General features: G+C 36.2%; 1 protein-coding gene across 1 annotated transcript in view; it reads right to left on the bottom strand.

Moving 5' to 3' along the window:
• The window catches only part of Alg13 (ALG13, UDP-N-acetylglucosaminyltransferase subunit), a 72,124-nt gene that overhangs the window by 22,987 nt on the left and 30,289 nt on the right, over positions 1-18,848 (bottom strand). Inside the window, exons 10-22 of the mRNA XM_013025844.1 lie at positions 18,293-18,374; positions 17,705-17,867; positions 14,713-14,788; positions 14,033-14,141; positions 12,714-12,778; positions 12,095-12,195; positions 10,764-10,891; positions 9,951-10,197; positions 9,429-9,542; positions 8,543-8,696; positions 8,422-8,446; positions 5,775-5,807; positions 5,636-5,691 (exon numbers count right to left, since the gene is read on the bottom strand). Of these exons, the coding sequence (XP_012881298.1) occupies positions 5,636-5,691; positions 5,775-5,807; positions 8,422-8,446; positions 8,543-8,696; positions 9,429-9,542; positions 9,951-10,197; positions 10,764-10,891; positions 12,095-12,195; positions 12,714-12,778; positions 14,033-14,141; positions 14,713-14,788; positions 17,705-17,867; positions 18,293-18,374 (1,353 nt within the window). The remainder of the gene's footprint in view (positions 1-5,635; positions 5,692-5,774; positions 5,808-8,421; positions 8,447-8,542; positions 8,697-9,428; positions 9,543-9,950; positions 10,198-10,763; positions 10,892-12,094; positions 12,196-12,713; positions 12,779-14,032; positions 14,142-14,712; positions 14,789-17,704; positions 17,868-18,292; positions 18,375-18,848) is intronic.

Raw genomic sequence — 18,848 nt, 5'->3', positions numbered from 1 at the left:
CCTCAGCACCACATAAGCAAAAAAGAAAAAAAAGCCGGAAGTGGCACTGTGACTCAAGTGGTAGAGCACTAGCCTTGAGCTGAAGAGCTGAGGGACAGCACCCAGGCCCAGAGTTCAGGCCCCATGACCGGACCCAAAAAAAAAAAATTCTTTTGTAAGTATAATGCCTGGAGAGTAAAAGCAAAATTAGTACATAAAGCTGCCAAGGTAAAAGTAATCATAATGAAAAAAAAACGAAAGTAAAATCACTTCTTCATTTCCAGTTTTCCTGGGTACTATCTTTGCTTCCAAGGACTGTCCAAGGTTCTAAAATCATATTATGAAATAAATCAAATACATAAAGATATGTATTTCAGTTTAAAAATAAAAATTGACAGAAAATAGGACAGAAATGTCCAAGGACTGGGAAAGGGACTGGAGAAGGGAAGAGAAAGGATTGGGCAGGAAAATACTAGTAAAGAAAAATCAAGGTATGATATGTGGAAATTAGATCCAAATTATAAACATATTTGCAAATATATATTGGATCATTAAACATGTGGTCTTAAGTAAGATATATGTGAGAAAGGTTTGAATTAACTCCTTCAAACAACCTGTAATTTAACAAAATAATACCAAAAAGCAGGGAGACAAAAGAATGAAAAGAGAAAGGGTGGGTGAATACACTCACAATATTCAATGTGCATATGTGAAAATATAACAAGATAATTAGAGGGGATAGGTGGAGTTGGGAGATATGGAAGACAATGATGGAAGGAAATACATTCATCAAAATGCACTGTACTCATAAACTGATAATATTAAATTGAAACCTTTCTTTTGTTTTTTGTCAGTCATGGGGCTCGAATTCAGCCTGGGCACTGTCCCTCAGCTCTTCAGCTCAAGGCTAGTGCTCTACCACTTGAGCCACAGAGCCACTTCTGGTTTTCTGAAGTGATGATCAGAGCTAAGAGTCTCATGGACTTTCGTGCCTGGGCTGGCTTTGAACTGCGATCCTGAGATCTTAGCCTCCTGAGTAGCTAGGATTACAGGTGTGAGCCATCAGTGCCCATCTGAAACCTTCTTTTTACAACTACTTACAGATAATTTTAAAAGTTTTTTAAAAAAATCAATGCATAATACAATATTTCCAAGTCTTTCCATTTCCTTACAAATGGTACAATATCATTGTAATAGAAGCATAGAAATTCACTGTGTATATATACAACATTTTCTTGATCCATTCATATGCTGAAGGTCATCTGGGTTCATTCCAAAATCTTGGCTATGGTAAACAACATTGCCATGAACATGGTTGTGCTGGTAGCTTTAGTGTGGTCTGTTTGTGGTCTGTTAGATAAATGCCCAGGAGTGGAACTGTTGGGTCATAGCAAAGTAAGTAAGCCAGACCCAAGGAAACATAGGTCGCAAAGTTTCCCTTATTTGTTGTAACCACAAAGTGCCTATAAATCTATAAGTAACCATACTGGATGGTAAAAGGCAAAAAAAAATACACTTGGACATAATAAATTAAATTCACACATTGAAACTAAAGAAAGATATCTTTAAGAGTTAGTATGTTATTTTACTTGTTTTTTTCTCCTTTGTCACTGTTTTTGTTTTTATACCTTTTCTCTTGTATATAAGTTTATCTGTTTGGGGGAGGATAAGGTGGAGCATAGAAATGATGGGATAAAAGGTGAACAAATGCAGCAGTGATACTCACTAGATACTATGTTGAAAACAAACTATACAACTTGTGGGGAAGGGGGTTGGGAGTGAAAAACTCAAAGAAAAGAGGTAAGAGGTGATATTGTTCAAAAAGAAAAGTATTCATTACCTGACTTGTATAACTATAACCCCTCTGTATATCACCTTTACAATAAGAAAATGCATAATATATACAGATATAGAAATATCACAATGAGATGTCCCATTATACAAGTAATATAGGTTAATAATTTCAGGTGAAAAAATAAAAGTTAGGTATGGCCATATTAGTTGTTTGGCCATTGAAATATAAACAGAAATGTTAATGGTCAGCCAGGTACTGATGGTACATGCCTATAATCCTAGCTATTCAGGAGGCTAAGATCTGAGGTTCATGGTTTGATGCCAAACTGGACAGGAAAGTCCCTGATAGATCCATCTCCAATTACTTATCAAATAAAAAGCCATAAGTGGAAGTGTGAATAAAAAGAGATCAGAGAAAAATAAATCCTTAAAATCTGAACAATTTAATCAATAAATGGGGTAAAAAAGAGATACTTCTCAGAGGAATAGTAAGAATGGCCAATACACACATGAACAAATGGTCAACATCTCTGGCCATAAAAGAAATGCAAACCAAAACAACATTGAGATTCCATGTCATCCCAGTTAGCATGGCCATTATCAAGAAAACAAATAACAGATGCTGTTGGGGATGTGGCCAAAAGTGAACTCTATTACACAGTTGGAGACTTCTTCAACCACTTTGGAAAGCAGTATGGAGGTTCCTCAAAAGACTAAACAAGAGCTACCCTATAACCCAGCAATTCTATTCCTGGGCATCTATCCAATTGACCACAAAACAGGCTATACTACAGCTATCAGCACAACCATGTTAACTGCAGCATTATTTACCATAGCTAAGATATAGTACTAACCCAAATGCTCTTCAGTACATGAATAAAGAAAATGTGATATTGATATATATATATGTGTACACACACACACACACACACACACACACACACACAGAGGAATTGGATGCTGCCATCAGAAAGGACATTGCCGATTTGCTAGGAAGTGGAAGGACTTGGAAAAAATCATAGTGAAGTAAGCCAGATCCAAAGATACAGTTTGCATGGTTTCCCTCATTTTTTTTGGGGGGGGGGTCCGGTCATGGGGCCTGAACTCTGGGCCTGGGCGCTGTCCCTCAGCTCTTCAGCTCAAGGCTAGCGCTCTACCACCTGAGCCACAGCACCACTTCCGACTTTTTTCTTTTTGCTTATGTGGTGTTGAGGAATCAAACCCAGGGCCTCAGGCATGCAAAGCAAGCGCTCTACCACTGAGCCAACATCCCAGCTCGGTTTCTCTCATTTTTTGTAATTAGAATGCTCCTAATAAATCTACATGTAAACACAATGAATGATCAAAAAAATATCCACTGGGACATGACAAATTATTCACACAGTGAGGCTAAAGGAGATATGCACAGGAGTGAATGACAATAGCTATGTCAATTTCTTTTTTTTTAGTTGCTGTTGTTGCTTTTTTTCTTTTCCTTTTGTTTTGTATGTTAGTTTATATATGGGAGGGCAGGGGGAAGCACAGAGAAGGTGGAAGAAAGGATAAATACGACACTGGTACTCACTAATCACTAAGTAGAAAATGAACTATACATCCTGTGGTTGGGGACAGAAGGGAAAAATTGGGAAAAAGCAAGGGAAGGAGAGACATGGTTCACAATGAATTGTACTCGTTACCTGACTCATGTCACTGTAACCCCTGTGTATACCATTCTACAATAACAATAAAATATTTAAAAAGAAATAGTATCAACTGAAAAAATCTTACTAGGAAGATTTATGATTTAAGGAAATTAGGAAAACACATACTAGCATGGTTTTCAGACTGTAATCAGCAATCTTTCACAGGAAAGAATTAGTAATTTATGGATAGGAATGAAAAGGAATAGAGGGCCCTCGTATACAGTAACCCATGGGGTTGAAGAGACAACTATTTCAACCCTAAAATACAAGGTGAATATTTTGAGAAAAACCAGTTAGAATTCACTTTCATAGCATGGATCAAAATCATTGAAAGTCTCTGAAGCAAAGATGCCTCAAAGAAAGTTCAGCTATGGGCAATCACTAAATTATCACATGTGGACAAAATATCTCAAGGAAAAATATCCAAAATAAGTCTGATATATTTTTTTTGTTTACTTATTTATTGTCAGTCACTGGGCTTGTACTCTGAGCCTGGGTGCTGTTCCTGAGCTCTTCAACTCAAGACAAGTGTTCTAACACTTGAGCCACAGTGCCACTCCAATTATCTTAATCCTAGCTACTCAGGAGGCTGAGATCTGAGGATTGCAGTTCAAAGCCATCCCAGACAATAATCTCTGTGAGACTCTATCTCCAATAAACCACTAGAAAACCAGAAGTGATGCTGTAGTTTAAGTGGTAGAGTGCTCGCCTTGAGCTGAAGAGATGAGGGACAGCACCCAAGCCCAGACTTAAAAAAGTCTCACAGACTTTCCTTTGAACCATGATCCTTAGATCTCAGCCTCTTGCGTAGCTGAGACTATAAGCATGAGCCACTGGCCCCTGACTCCTGGCTGGCTGGTATGTTTTAGATGTTCACAATCAAGTGAAACTCAGAAATAAGAAAGCAAAGCATTATAGCAAATCTGATTAGCATAGCTATAAAATGAATCAGAAGTATGGTTGTTGGTATACAAAATAGGGATAAAAGAGGATTAAATAAATTAATGTCACAGCCAAAGAAACCAAGACTCAGAAATAATATTATTTAAGGAAAGTAAAATAATCTGTGAGCCCCAAGTCTTGTGAAAGAAGCAGGCAAGCTACCAAATTACCACCTTCAAATATAACCAGGGACAGGTAGGTCTTACAAGAACTTCAGAAAATAATAAACCAGAAGACATTTTCCCATGCATAACATGGTGGCTACATAGTATACCCATAATGATTTCAGAACTGTGATAGGCCAGAAACTACATTTCTTCCACTTTCCCCCATTCTGAGAAGGAACACTAGTGTAACTGTTCATCTCATGTGCACCACTCTAAAACCGGGGAACAGTAAACTTTGTAGGTTTGATTTTAGGTCTAGCTCAGGAAGAACAACAGATGAACCCAGTATGAGGAATTTTAGATAATCATTTTGAAATCCTCACTCTTGCATCTGAATACACTCAATGGGGCTCAGAGGCTGCCTCCCTTAGTACAAAAATCACTATTTCCCTTTTTTAGAGAAATTTAGTTGAATATTGTAGTTTTAATGCTGTCAAAATATTTCTAACTTTTTGCCTTCCAGGTAGACAAAAGTTAGACTCAGTGAGATTTGATGTAGTCAATGAAATAAAAAAGATTGGTATGTGACATCTGCAGTGGAAACTTTAAGAGTCAGTGCACCATTTACCACCTTTGATTTCCTGAGTTGACAATCATGAATGGAGTAGCTTGTATAGGCTTTCACTATGTGCATACTATAAACAAGAAGCAAACTTAATTGTATTAAGTAAATAAAATTTATAGCTCATTCTGATATAAAAATCATAATGAAAATTTCTGGTACAAAAAAACTCTGGTAATAAAAACATTTAAAAGAATGTCACTGCCAATGTAAGAATTTCTTTTTATTCTGATATAGATATATCTATACATAGATTAACTCACTAAAGGCCTTATTTCTTTTTTAACTTTTTTATTTTAGTATAAAGATGCTATAAAGGGGTTACAGTTACATGAGTTAAGGTAATGACTTAGTTTATTTCTAGACCTCAATTTTAGATACGTAATGGGAACAACGCTAACTACCTCAAAGTGTTTTGCTGACTTAAATACATGTATATGTAGAACCCCGAGAACAGTGCCCTAATTTATAGTAGGAGTTAACAATGTTTGCCGTTATTAAGTACCTACCAAGTTTGCTGTAGATGTAGTCGTGCTATACACATCTGAATTTTCATAGTCAGTTTCTAGAAGAGTCAATGTAAAGCAAAAAAAAATTACATTTGAAATTTCATCAAAGACATAAGGTTTTATCTAGAATCTCACTGACCTGATGAGTAAAGATATTCTTCATGATATTCCCCTACAAATAATAAAAGAAAATGTATTATTTTAACAGAACCAAATAGGCAGTCCTTGCTTTTTCTTATGTTTCATGAGCGTATTTTCAAAACCAAAATTAGCATATTCTTGATAGGTATTTGAGCTTTTCAGTCAATAGATAATGAAACCAGAAATAGGCTATAAACAATAAACCGGGCTTGTTGGTATATGCCTGTGGTCTTAATTACACAGGAGGCCACAGGTAGGAGGATCAGGGTAAGTCCTAGGCAAAGACAGATAATCCTGCCTGAAAAATAAATCAAAACTAAAAAGTGTTGGGCCATTGCTCAAGTATGAATTAGAGTGCTTGTCTAGTAAACCCAAGCCTCAGTTCAAACCTCAGCATCACAAAAAAAGTAATTTCTTTCCTGATCTGTTTTCCAGCATGTTTCATGTATGTGTATATATACATATGTGTATGTATGTGCATTTCTTCAAAGTATGCATGGGTAGTTTTTCTTCAAAGGATGGTTCAATAGACAAAAGTACTCTCCATTAATATCAACAGGCCATTGAAACACAAAGTAAATCTCCAACTTTATAATTTTCTACCAAAGAAAGCCCACAGATGTAAACTGCATTTGATTCTTAAAAACATAGTACTATCAACCAAATAGATAGTAAGACTTAAGTTCAGAATAAAGGTTCTGTTATTTTAAATATGTCACTGTGAATAAGTATCTGCAGATACTCATACGGACTACAAGGAAAAGTTAAAAGTCATCTGAATAAAAGATCATAGTAAGGATCTTTAAGAACATGCATGGACATGCATGTTTTCACACATCATTCTGTGTCAGATATTCTTGCCCTCATTAAATTCCTAAAATAAAGTGTTTTCCTCTATATAAATAGCAAGAAGAATATAACAAGTAAGGATTTTTATTCAGATTACCTTTTACCTTAAAGCCACTAAATCATCTGCAGTTTTTCAGTACATGTTTATTATATTAAAAGAGGCTTTGGGGGACTGGGAAGGTGGCTCAGTGGTAGAGTGCTTGCCTTGCATGCATGAGGTCTTGGGTTCAATTCCTCAGCACTACATAAGCAGAAAAAGCTGAAAGTGGAACTGTGGCTCAAGTGGTGGAGTGCTACCCTTGAGGTGAAGAGCTGAGGGACAGTGCCCAAACCCAGAGTTCAAGGCCCCACGACCAACCGAAAAAAAAAAAGAGACTTTTTCTCTTTTTTGCTGTTGTTTTTAATGTACTATGTGATTTTTTTTTCTTTTGTATGTTGTTCCAACATTGTATAACCCCTGTTGTCATTGTATTTGATTCCGGTGCCCTGCATCTTATATATACATTTTTCTAATTTGGGGAGGGGAATGGGAAATAACAAAATGCTGAAACAAGGATACAGGTTGACCCATTATAACAATGAGATGTATGACACTATGTTGAAAATGAACTTCACAACTTGGCAGGGAGAGGGAGGAGGTGGGGAGGGAAGAGATAGTAGGGGAAAAACAAAGGAGGGGGTAACAATGCTTTATAGAAAATGTACTCATTACCTTACTCATGTAACTGTAACCTCTCTGTACAGTATCTTTACAATAAAAAAAGTAAATGGTCAAGCCTGTAATCCTATCAACTCTGGAAGTTGAAATCTGAGGATCACAGTTCATAGCCAGCTAGGCTGGATATCTATGAGATTATCTCCAATTAATCACAGAAAAAGCTGAAATTGGAACTGTGGCTCAAAAGGAGAGTTTGAACAAGAGTTCAAACTCCAGGACCAGCAAAAAATTTACTTGTTCAAAGAAAACACTTCATGGTCAGAGATAATATTAGTAAGAGTGTGTGTGTTTGTGATATGTGTGGTATATATAAAGTGCTAGAGATAAATACCAGTTCAAAATCTTACTCTTCTATTCACAAAGGATTCATATCTCCATTTAAATGAAATGTCTAGAGTAAGCAAACTATGGATTGGTGATTGCCAAAGGCTGGAGGAAGGAGATCACAGGTAAATGGTAGTGGATACTAGTGGGTATGGGGTTTCTTTGGAGGATGATAAAAATGGAAGATAGGGTCTGGGAAGGTGGTTCAGTGGTAGAGTGCTTGCCTTGCATGCCTGAGGCCCTGGGTTCGATTCCTCAGCACCACATAAGCAAAAAGAAAAAAAAGCCGGAAGTGGCACTGTGACTCAAGTGGTAGAGCGCTCGCCTTGAGCTGAAGAGCTGAGGGACAGCGCCCAGGCCCAGAGTTCAAGCCCCACGACCGACAAAAAAAAAAAAAATCAAGTAATGGTCAAGAAACCGGAATATATTAGCCCATATATAGGCAAGGTTGGCTAACTCTATCCACTTCTCCAAGAATAGCATTAGGGAAAAAAAAAAACAAAAACTATTCTCACCAGGTACAGTGGCAAACGCCTATAACCTCAACTCTTGGGAGTAGCCTAGGCTACATAATAAGATCTTCTCTCAAGAAAAACAAAGAAACAGATCAAAGTTAAAAGCTCTAAGGAGCTAAGTTGGTGCTTGCCCTGAAGGACTTTATTTAGTTGTTCAAACTAATACTTAAAATTAGGGCCAAACTAATACTTAAAATTAGGGCTGAGGATATATATCAAAAGTAGAGTACTTGCCTAACCTGTATAAAGACCCAGGTTTGATACCTAACACCAGAAAAAGAAAACCTTAAAATTTACATACATTACCATTAATTTTAAAAAGGTGTAACAGCTTTACAAGTGAAGCTCTGATCCACTTACAGGTAAAGTTGGATAAGCAGTATCATTCCCTTCTGCAACTTCATAGTAAGCAACAGTTTCTTGAAGACCACTGGGAATCTGGCCTCCTGGGGCAAAGCTGTACTGGCATTCCTTATTCATACAACGCATCTGACGATGACCACGTCTATAGGAACTTACATAATTTGGAAAATAAAAAGGGCAAGTAAGTTAAAACATGGCAATAACTTGTGTTAGTTTGTTTGGTGCCAGTCCTAGAGCCTGAATTGAGGGCCTGGGCATTGTCCCTCCAGTTTTGTAATCAAAGCTAGTGCTCTACCAGTTTGAAGCACAGTGCTATTTCCCTTTTTTGGTAGTTAAATAGAAATAAGACATTCAGAGACTTTCCTGCCTGGGTTGGCTTTGAACCGCAATTATCAGATCTCACCCCTCTTATCTGCTAGGATTACAGGGATAAGCTACCAATGCTGGCTGTCTTCATTTTTTTAAGTTACTAGGTTTGAACTCTGAGGCTTAGAGAGCCTGCCAAGATGGTCTTCTTATCAATTAGTCTGTTTTCTGGTTATTTCTGAGATATGGTCTTGATTCCTACCTCAGTGCATGACTGGGCATGATCTGCCTATGTCAGGCTTTTTTGACATGGTTAAGATAACAAATACTACCCCCACTGCATCCAGCTCTACATTGAGAAGGGTTTTTGTGAACTTTTCTTACCCAGCTGGCCTTGAATTACAGTTCTCCTAATCTTAAGCAGCTAGGATAACAGGCATGAACCAGCAGTGCCCAGCTTCCTTATACTTTCCAGATAATAATTCAAATAAAGTTGATACCTTCAAAAATTACCATTTTCAACAATAATACTGGACATAGACATTTTTTTCTAACATTGAACACTTCAACTACTTACCGAGATCTATAGGAGATGTTATCATAGTTCTGGAAGCACCTTTTACCTGGGCCAGGGTAAAAACCAACTTTAGGGTTCGGTACATTGTGCCTATTTATAAAGTGAGATGAATCCCTAAAAGTAAAGGGAAAGGAAAAATGGAAATTTTCGATTTTAGTCAACCTCTGTAATTAAACAGAATCAGCATGCCTTTCTGGAAACATCCAGTTAGGAAGAACTTTGCACTGGTATTACCATTATTCTTGAGTATGGTGGCAAATATCCTAAGGACACTTATTTGATACTATTTTATCAGGTATCTCTTCAACTGTTCCGCATTTCCAAACATAAGAATATAAACTGGCCAATAAATTCTTTTGGCAAGAATTAAGTATATATCAGCTCTAAGCTCTCTTTGGACACAGAATAAGTGTCTAAATGATTTTTCTTAAATCTATAATTAAGTGCTTTTTCTTAATTCTATAATTCTGTTCAGGAATTATTTTTATAAGATACACACTGTCATGAAAGTCAAAGTCTTACCTGAACATCCCATATCCACGACCATGTCGTTGAGATGAATGTTGAGGATAAAAATATTCACTGGACATAACATTGCCAGCCATCTGTGAGTACTGCAGTGGAGGACCATGTCCATAATGCATTCCATGGTGAAGCCTAGGTGGGAGGATGGGTTCTCCCCTGCCATAGGCCATATTCATATGGACCTCCTTTCCTCGGCCTTTTTTGAAGATCTTCTTCCGCTGCTTTATACTCATCTCTGACATAGCTTTTAAATAATAAACATAGTAAATTTCATAACCAAATGAAAAATCCAGCAGCCCTCTACTTCCACATGTGCCTTAAAGTTTTTAGATGCTTTTGGTAGGAACAAATGAAAGAGATATAAGGAAGGAAATTGTTACCCACATTACTATGTTCCAAAAAGCTATGTTTCATATCTCTGATGGTTTTCCTGAGTTTACTTTTTGGTGATTTGAAAAACATTTTCCCCTCAAGTTAGTTTACAGCATAAAATCTACACTAGCTTAAGTTTACACAACCACCTACAACAATTATTCAATCTGGGACATTTTGATATGTTCTTCCTCAGGGTACATCTGGTATGTCCTATTTGATTGTCATACTAGCACCTAGTAGTTAGAAGCCAAGGATCATAATACAATGCACAGGAGAACCCTCCTCTACAACAAAGCATTAGTCATCCCAAAACACCAGTAATATGTAAGCTATGAAATCACACAAGACATATAATATACATTAACCAAGTACAATGTTGGTATATAAAGGGGGCTACTGAAAGGGAAAAAAAATAAAAACCTTTAGCATACAAACCTATTTCTGGGACATAGCTTCCAGGTATTTTGTGATAACCTCTTCCTTTTCGACTTGGTACAGCATTCCAGGAAGGAACAGATGTCACTTGGGTAACTGGTTTTAAATTAGCCAGTGGAACAACATGCCTTAAAGTTAAATGGGTCACCATGAAGCCACAGCAACAAAGACTTTACTCTCATTCAGTACCCATATCCCCACCACCCCTCATGATTCATTTTCAAGTGCATTTTCTTTAAACCTATTGTTCACTAGCTTCCCTGTTTAGTTTTGTTCGTAAGTTAGAAAATCTGGGAGTACTTTGTATAATTTCAGAATTTGTAGTACATACTATCATATGTGGTAGACTGTTACTAGATCATAAAGATTTGCTCCCTCTCCTTATAACAATCATATCTGCTCCCTACTCCAATGGCTATAGAAACCATTTACTTTGGCCAATAAAAAATGCGATTTTTAAGGACCAGCAAGTGGTCTGTTATATTTTTTTTCCTCATTGTGATCATGGAAAAAATGTATGTAAAGAGGGAACCACTATCAGCCTAGATCTTCCTTTACTGACTCATTATGGACATGCTAAATGAGCAAGAAATTATTATTTTAAATTCCGGAAATGTTTCTGATTGTTAGGTCAACATAGCTCAGTTTAATATATCTTTTCTGTGTATAGTGGTCCTGGGGCTTAAACTCAGGGCCTGGGCATTGTCATTGAGCTTTTTTGCTCAAGGCTACTGCTCTACTACTTGAGCCACAGCTCTACTTTAAGCTTTTTTGCTACTTAACTAGAGATAAAAGTCTCACAGCTTTTCTTGCTCAGGCTAGTTTCAAATCTCAGCCTCCTGAGTAGCTAAGATTACAGGCATGGGTCACCGGCACCCAGCTCATTTTAATGTATCTTAAAGTGTACTAACAGCATAACCAATACCTGGAAATTCAATTTATTGACATTGAAAACAGTAATTTTGAGACTTCAGAGATCGAGTTTAATCTGTTTTTGACACTGCATATAAATTATAAAGGACTAATGCAGCTTGTTTTGATGCTAGAAAACTCAAACTACCTGTTCAGTTACTATGATGGACAGTTTTACACCAATTTTCTGTTGTACTTAGTTCTAATAAGTTGGCTATTAACTAAGATTTGGAAGTTCTTATATGTGATTACTGTATTTAGGCATTGCATGTCAGCAGATGCTTTATAATGTAAAATATTAGGCCAGTAACAGATATTTCTGATTATTTTAACATTAATACTATGAAAATGCCATAGTGATACAAGACTTTATTATTTTAACAAATTATGTTCAAAAAAACAAATTATTATGTTCTTACTTTTCTGCCAGTTCTTCAATGAAAACTGTTACTGAATTGTTCTCATTTCCTACTTCTTGAATATGAGCATTATAATATTTTCCATCTAATTTCAAACGAACCTGAAAGGCAACGTATCTAGTCATGTCTACTGACATACCTGGCTTCTCCCAGACAAAAATAATTTTTCCCCAAGTGAATTTTAATATCTACTATTTTTAAATGCCAATACTATCCATGGAGATCAATGAAGAAAGTACATACAGGATGAATCTTACATCTAAATAAATATCACAAAGATTTGCAACTAAAATCCAATAAAATACTAAAAACATCTTTTTAACATTTGTACATAAAATCTTGATCAAATGTTTCTTTTTGTGGTATGAGGGATCAAGCTCAGAAGCTTACATATCCTAGTCAAATAGGTTCCACCACTGAGTTATATTTACAATCCAGTTTTTTGGGAAAAGGTCCACTAGATAGAGCTCTGGCTGGACTTGAATTCACTATGTGTCTGGCCAAATCTTGCCTCAGGCTCCTGAGTGCAGGAATTATAGTTGACTACTGTGCCCACCTCATATTGATGACTATAAGCAAAAATTTGGGGAAAAAAAGTTTTGAAAAAGAAGGAACTAACCTGACATTTGTCTCCCAAATAGTACTGTCTCCCAGCATACTCAAGGTAATCCGATTTCTGGAGTTCTAATAAAACAAAAATTAAACTAGATTACAACTGATTTGAATTACTTGCTATTTTCAAACATTTCCTAATCTATGTTTACCATAGTATTTGACAGTGCTACCATTGTAAGGTCATTCTAACATTGTTTAAATTTTTTTAATTATTATTATTATTTTATCAGTTCTGAGGCCTGAACTCTGGGCCTGGGCACTGTCCCTTACTTAGCTGTTCAGCTCAAGGATAGCGCTCTACCACTTGAGCCACAGTGCCACTTCCAGTTTTTTCTGCTTATATGGTGCTTAGGAATCAAACCCAGAGCCTCATGCATGGGAGGCAAGCACTGTACTACTGAGCCACCTTCCCAGCCCCAATTCTAACATTCTTGATGGATTATTTCTGTGGCCAATTTAGAGCAGCTTTGGAGAATAGTTTTGTGTTTTAAAATACAAACAGGTTGAAACACAGAGTTTGTAAGTAGTCATATACTAAAGCAGGACCATTTGAAAGTATTATTTACCTTTTTCCAAACAGTCTATTTCTTTAAAAACAACTTAGTATGTTATAAACTTAACCTTATTTAACTAATCATGATTAGGCTCACCAAAGTTCAAGAAGCTGAATGTGGAACATTTTTTTAAAGTTTAATTTCATCCATTTCACAGAGATAAATAATTACCTATTTCAATGGTTGACAAATTCTTCTGTAAGGAGCCACATAATAACTATTTTAAATTTCCTGGCTCACACAGACTCTGTCAGAACTACTCAATTTTGCTATAAAACTTCATAAACACTGAGATTTGAATTTTACATAATTTTCATGTCACAAATACTTCCCTTTAATTTATTCTATCAACTGAAATATAAATGACTATGCAATAATAGCTCATGGACCAAAAACAGGTAATCAGTCGTATCTGGTCCACAGGTCTATCTAAATTATTCACTTACTCCTGAAGGGTAATCATAATACATAACTTTCAGATAGGCTTGTTCCTAGTCACAAAGAGTTCCTGTCTGGAACTCTTAAAGTTATCTATATGTTATGCCCATATAATCTTTGCAAAGTTTAATTCCAGGTAAGCAAAATGTTCAAAAAGATCCCTCCCCACTTCTAAACCTATGTCTCCTGCTTGAGATTTAAAATATAGATTGATAAATACATTCTTAAAATTCCATGCTTATGTCAGTATGTTAGAAATGTCCAAGAAACAGTTTGCAAAATTATCCTGGATTGGTCAGGAATCAAATGGCTCACACTGATATTTCGTTACCTTTTCTGCTATCCAACCAAACATCAAATTCTACATTACGATAGATTTCTGGATCCAGGGCTTTGAGCACCTTATAGGGGAAGAACAACTTCGGCAGATTTTCTAGAGACTAAAACAAAAATAATCAAGCTACAAATTCACCATTTTCAATTCTTTCTTCTGAAAAATTTATTTTTGTCAAATTTTATTATAATTCCCAAAGGAACTATTTTTCTCCTGCTTCTTAGCCATTCACCATACTAAATATTAACTACAAACTTGAAAACCCGCTTGATTTTATAGGCCTTATATGTATGTTTAACATTTCTCCTTTCAAGAACCAGTATCAGTACCTAATTTCTTGAAATAACAAAGACACTATGTCCTTTAAAGGAAATAAAGCAATTTTTGTACAAAAAGACTGCTTATAGACTAAAAATTGGCCTTTTATTATAATTTTAACTTGAAAAAAGATCTGAAATTACTGGTCAGATTTTGCATTAAAAAACTCACAATTTCATTAATAGCAATTCAGGAAAATTAATGCAGTTTTAAATAGGTAGGTATTTAATAAAGGAAAACACGACCACTTCCTATATGCACCTCACAAAATTAGAATGGGTCACCAGACGTTAACTTTTAAATTATCATGTTATTGAGCCAGCAGTATGAAATTTTTTTTTCTTAAAAAAAAATCAAACCTTTGATTCTTCTGATCCTTGAACACAACCCTCTGGGATATTTTCAACACTGCAGAAGGCACCACACTCTTCAGTCCTAATTAAAAAGATTTAGAACAAAGGGCTTTAAATAATTACTTTATTCACATCTAACAACTATGCAACCACCTAGTGATAAAGTAGCTCAGATCGAAAAATTTTTTAAAGAAAATTAAGCTTGCACCCCAACATCTGCATTATGCCTTCCTTGCAACTGTGTGCTACAATACAGTTACTCAATAGATTATATCTGTATTTTAAGAGCTCCCAAGGGCAAATGCACATTAAGATGGTTCCCATGACCCTGCTTTTTACTGTTTACACTCTTGTGTTATTCCTACTCCAAGAGTTTGCTTCTAATCAATACATTACTTAGTAGATTACACTAAGAAAGAATGTAGTACTCATCTTGTTGGTTTCTCTGTCACTAGTAAGAAAACAGCCAAGTTCATTGAGCTAATGTAGAAAAGAAACGAAGGAAATTTCCTCTGATTAACTGCCAGCAAAACACTGAAGCATCAGTATTATAGCTGGAGGAAATAAATGTTGCCAAGAACCAAGAATGGGGAAGCAGGTACTTCCCTAATCAAAGCACCAGGTAAAAACTCAGTCCTGGCATTACAGTCTCATGAAAGTGTCACAAGATTCAACTAAACCTATTTCCAAATTCCTAAAACACTTAAGCTAACCATAACTGTGTTGTCTTAGATGACAAGTTGGTACAATATTGTTATGCGGCAGTGGACAACTAAGAAACCTTGCCTTTATACTTCTTTGGTTTGCCTAAGATAAGTAATTAAGAATGAAGCAACTTTAACCCTGAAACACCATTGCCTTCTACTGTGGTCCCGGATAAGGTTTAAAAAATTTGTTTCTAGGGTTGGGAAGGTGGCTCAGTGATAGAGCGCTTGCCTTGCATGCATGAGGCCCTGGGTTCAATTCCCCAGCACCACATAAGCAAAAAGAAAAAAAAGCTGGAAGTGGCGATGTGGCTCAAGTGGTAGAGCGCTAGCCTTGAGTTGAAGAGCTAAGGGACAGCGCCCAGGCCTAGAGTTCAGGCCCCACAACTGGACCCAAGAAAAAAATTTGTTTCTAGCCAAGCTTCAATACTTTATGCCTGTAATCCTAGATAGTCAGGAAGATGAGATCTGAAGCTCATGGTCCAAAAAGCCAGCTATGGCAGAAAAGTTTGAGACTGCTACCCCCAATTAACCATCAAAAATGTTGAACTATAGGCCTGGCTCTCTTGGTAGAGTGCCAGCCAGGAGCACTGTGAAAGCGCAAAGACCCTGAATTGAATTCCCAATGTTGGCATGAAAAAATTCTCCTGTTTTCTTTCTTTTAGGTAACAATGTAAGTATCAGGAAGTTTTCAACGAGAGGGGGCTAGCGGCTGGGTAATGGATAAATGAAAAGGAATGATGGATGAACTTACTCATAATACTCAATAGATAAGGGGGAGTGAGAACCTTGTTGTAACTGGTGAGAGATTGAGAGAAGAGGTGACTGACAAGGTGCACCAAACAAATAAATGGACATGTTAAACTGTAACCTCCTTGTGTAACTACTTGTACAAAAAATAAAAATGAAAAATTAGACTATCCTCTCTCAAAAATTAAAAGTTGCAAGAATATTAAGTTCAATTTCAACTTTCCAAACCTTTCTTCTCAATTTGTTCTTTTTCTCAAATGCTTGTTCCTGTGTTTTCCCACAGCTGTTAAGACCCAACTCAGATCACCTATCACTCTGCAAGTATAGTAATATATAAGATCTCTATTAGATGACTAAATGACTTTTTACCTGTATTTCCTAATTCTACAGGGATAAAGAACTTTTATCGCTGTCCATTTCTGTCCATTTATCTTTAAGGCATCTAGTATATATTTCCCACTCTTCAAAGATTTCTTCATAGTTAGTGTTAAAAGAAATTCAATTAATAGAAAAGTCTATTTGTCTCAACTAAGAGTTATTTCATTTCTTCACCTGATCTGACACTGACTACCTTCTGTGAGAATATCTTGTACTTTCTCTCCAAATTTCTAAAAATTCAGGAATACAAAATTTAAAAACATGAATAAAAACCACAAGTCTAAGATGATACTTGATGGCTACAAAAATCTTAGTTTGTAAACAGAGCTAAGAATCAGGAAGAAAATGTAAGATAATACCCATTTCATTATCTAAAAACTCAAAGTTTTCAACTACATCTATTAAATAAAGGCAACTTCCACAGAGGCCCACAGTCTATACTTCTAGTTTGTGAATATACTCAAAAGTTTATAATTACTTTTTAGACAGAGACATCCTATTTGCTAAATGTGTGTACAAGTTATTCAATCTTAGTTGCCATTTCAAAATAACAATGCTTGTTTTTCTGAGGTTTTATTTAGTTTTGTTTTTTGCAGGAGGCACATGCCAATAATCCCAGCACTCAGGAATCTAAGGCACAAAGTATCATGATGAGTTCAAGGCCAACCTGGACCACATAGCAAGACACTATAGCAAAAGAATAACAATAAAGGTCTGGTTGCATGGTTCAAGTGCAAGATCAACTGCCTAACAAGTGTGAGACCTTGAGGTTAAACTGTAGTAGCAATAAAAAAAAAGGCAGGTTTATGGACCTACTCTAACATAAAAAAATCTGACAATAAACCCAGAAACCTAACAAATGCTGAGTAGTTAGTTAATATATAAATAAAGACTGAAAGTCATTGGACAGCTCTCAAGTCCCTTCTCACAATATAAAATACACTGTGACTTGAACAGAGCCACCAAAGTCTGAACATTCCACAAGAAAATATCTTTTGACGGAATTTCTCTCCATTAAAAAAACTTTTATAAACGTACATGTATTATGTATTTATGTATATGCAATCTATGTTATAGCTTATTAGGCCTCTTCCACTTTCCACTGATAATAAACAAAGACATGAAAAATGATTATCCTGTAGTTGACATCCTTTTCCCTTTATTACCTATCCTGAGTTGAACACTTCTGATCAGTATCAGCATTCTCACTTCCAGTCACAGCATTGTTTCTATTCTTCCTGGAACCACTTCGAAACAAATTAATTGCAGCTTTCAACACTTCTTCATCCACAATAAATACATCTTTATAGAGAATTTCATACAGTACAGCTGAAGGAATAAAAGGACAAAAACTTCAATTGTCAAAATAAGATTTTTTATGACAATGTGGAACTAGTCATAACCCAAGTATATAAACTCTAGATCCTAACAAGTTCTTCAAAGGGTCTTTTTTTATGCTGAGACCTCCTATTTAAGAACTGTGAACAAGGGGCTGGGAAGGTGGCTCAGTGGTAGAGCGCTTGCCTTGCATGCATGAGGCCCTGGGTTCGATTCTTGAGCACCACATAAGCAAAAAGAAAAAAGCCAGAAGTGGCATTGTGGCTCAAGTGGTAGAGCACTAGCCTTGAGCTGAAGAGCTGAGGGCCAGCGCCCAAGCCCAGAGTTCAGGCCCCACGAACGGACCCCCCCCAAAAAAAGAACTGTGAACAAGTCATTTGAAATCACACCCAATTATTTATAATGCCTTCGCTTACCCTGACAAATGGCTGCACTTGTCTGAAATTGTTTTGAGTACACAGAATCGTAATGACCATTACTTGTATAGCAGAGTACAATCTGAAAAGAACAGAAACCTAATATTACATCTTACAGTCATGGAAGTAAATTGTTAATCAACAAGTAATAAACTATATGAATTTGTATTTTTTAAATTTTGAATATAAATATTAGGTATACCTCATAAAGAAATTTTGTTAGTAACATTTCAAAAAATATTAATTATAAAGATGTTATACAGAGGGATAAGTTTCATAAGTCTGTTAAAGAGTATATTTCTTTATGGAAAACACCACCCCTTTCCTTTCTCTCTACCAGATATTCCCTCCCATCCCAAACTACAAGTTGTATAATTCATTTTACACATACTGTCTAGTGTGTTCATGACTTTTTTTTTTCATTTTAACTAATTGCTCTGTTTTTGCTGGTGTTGCTGGGGACTGAACACAGAGCTTGACCTCAAGGCCCAGGCTCTGTCCCTGAACTTTTTCACTCAAGGCTAGCACTCTACCACTTGAGCCACACAACTCCACT

The sequence above is a fragment of the Dipodomys ordii genome, unplaced genomic scaffold (genome assembly GCF_000151885.1).
Source record: "Dipodomys ordii isolate 6190 unplaced genomic scaffold, Dord_2.0 Scaffold88, whole genome shotgun sequence".
NCBI classification, from domain to species: Eukaryota; Metazoa; Chordata; class Mammalia; order Rodentia; family Heteromyidae; genus Dipodomys; species Dipodomys ordii.
The sequence above is the reverse complement of the archived record's forward strand: the minus strand, read 5'-3'. Positions and strand labels throughout refer to the sequence as shown.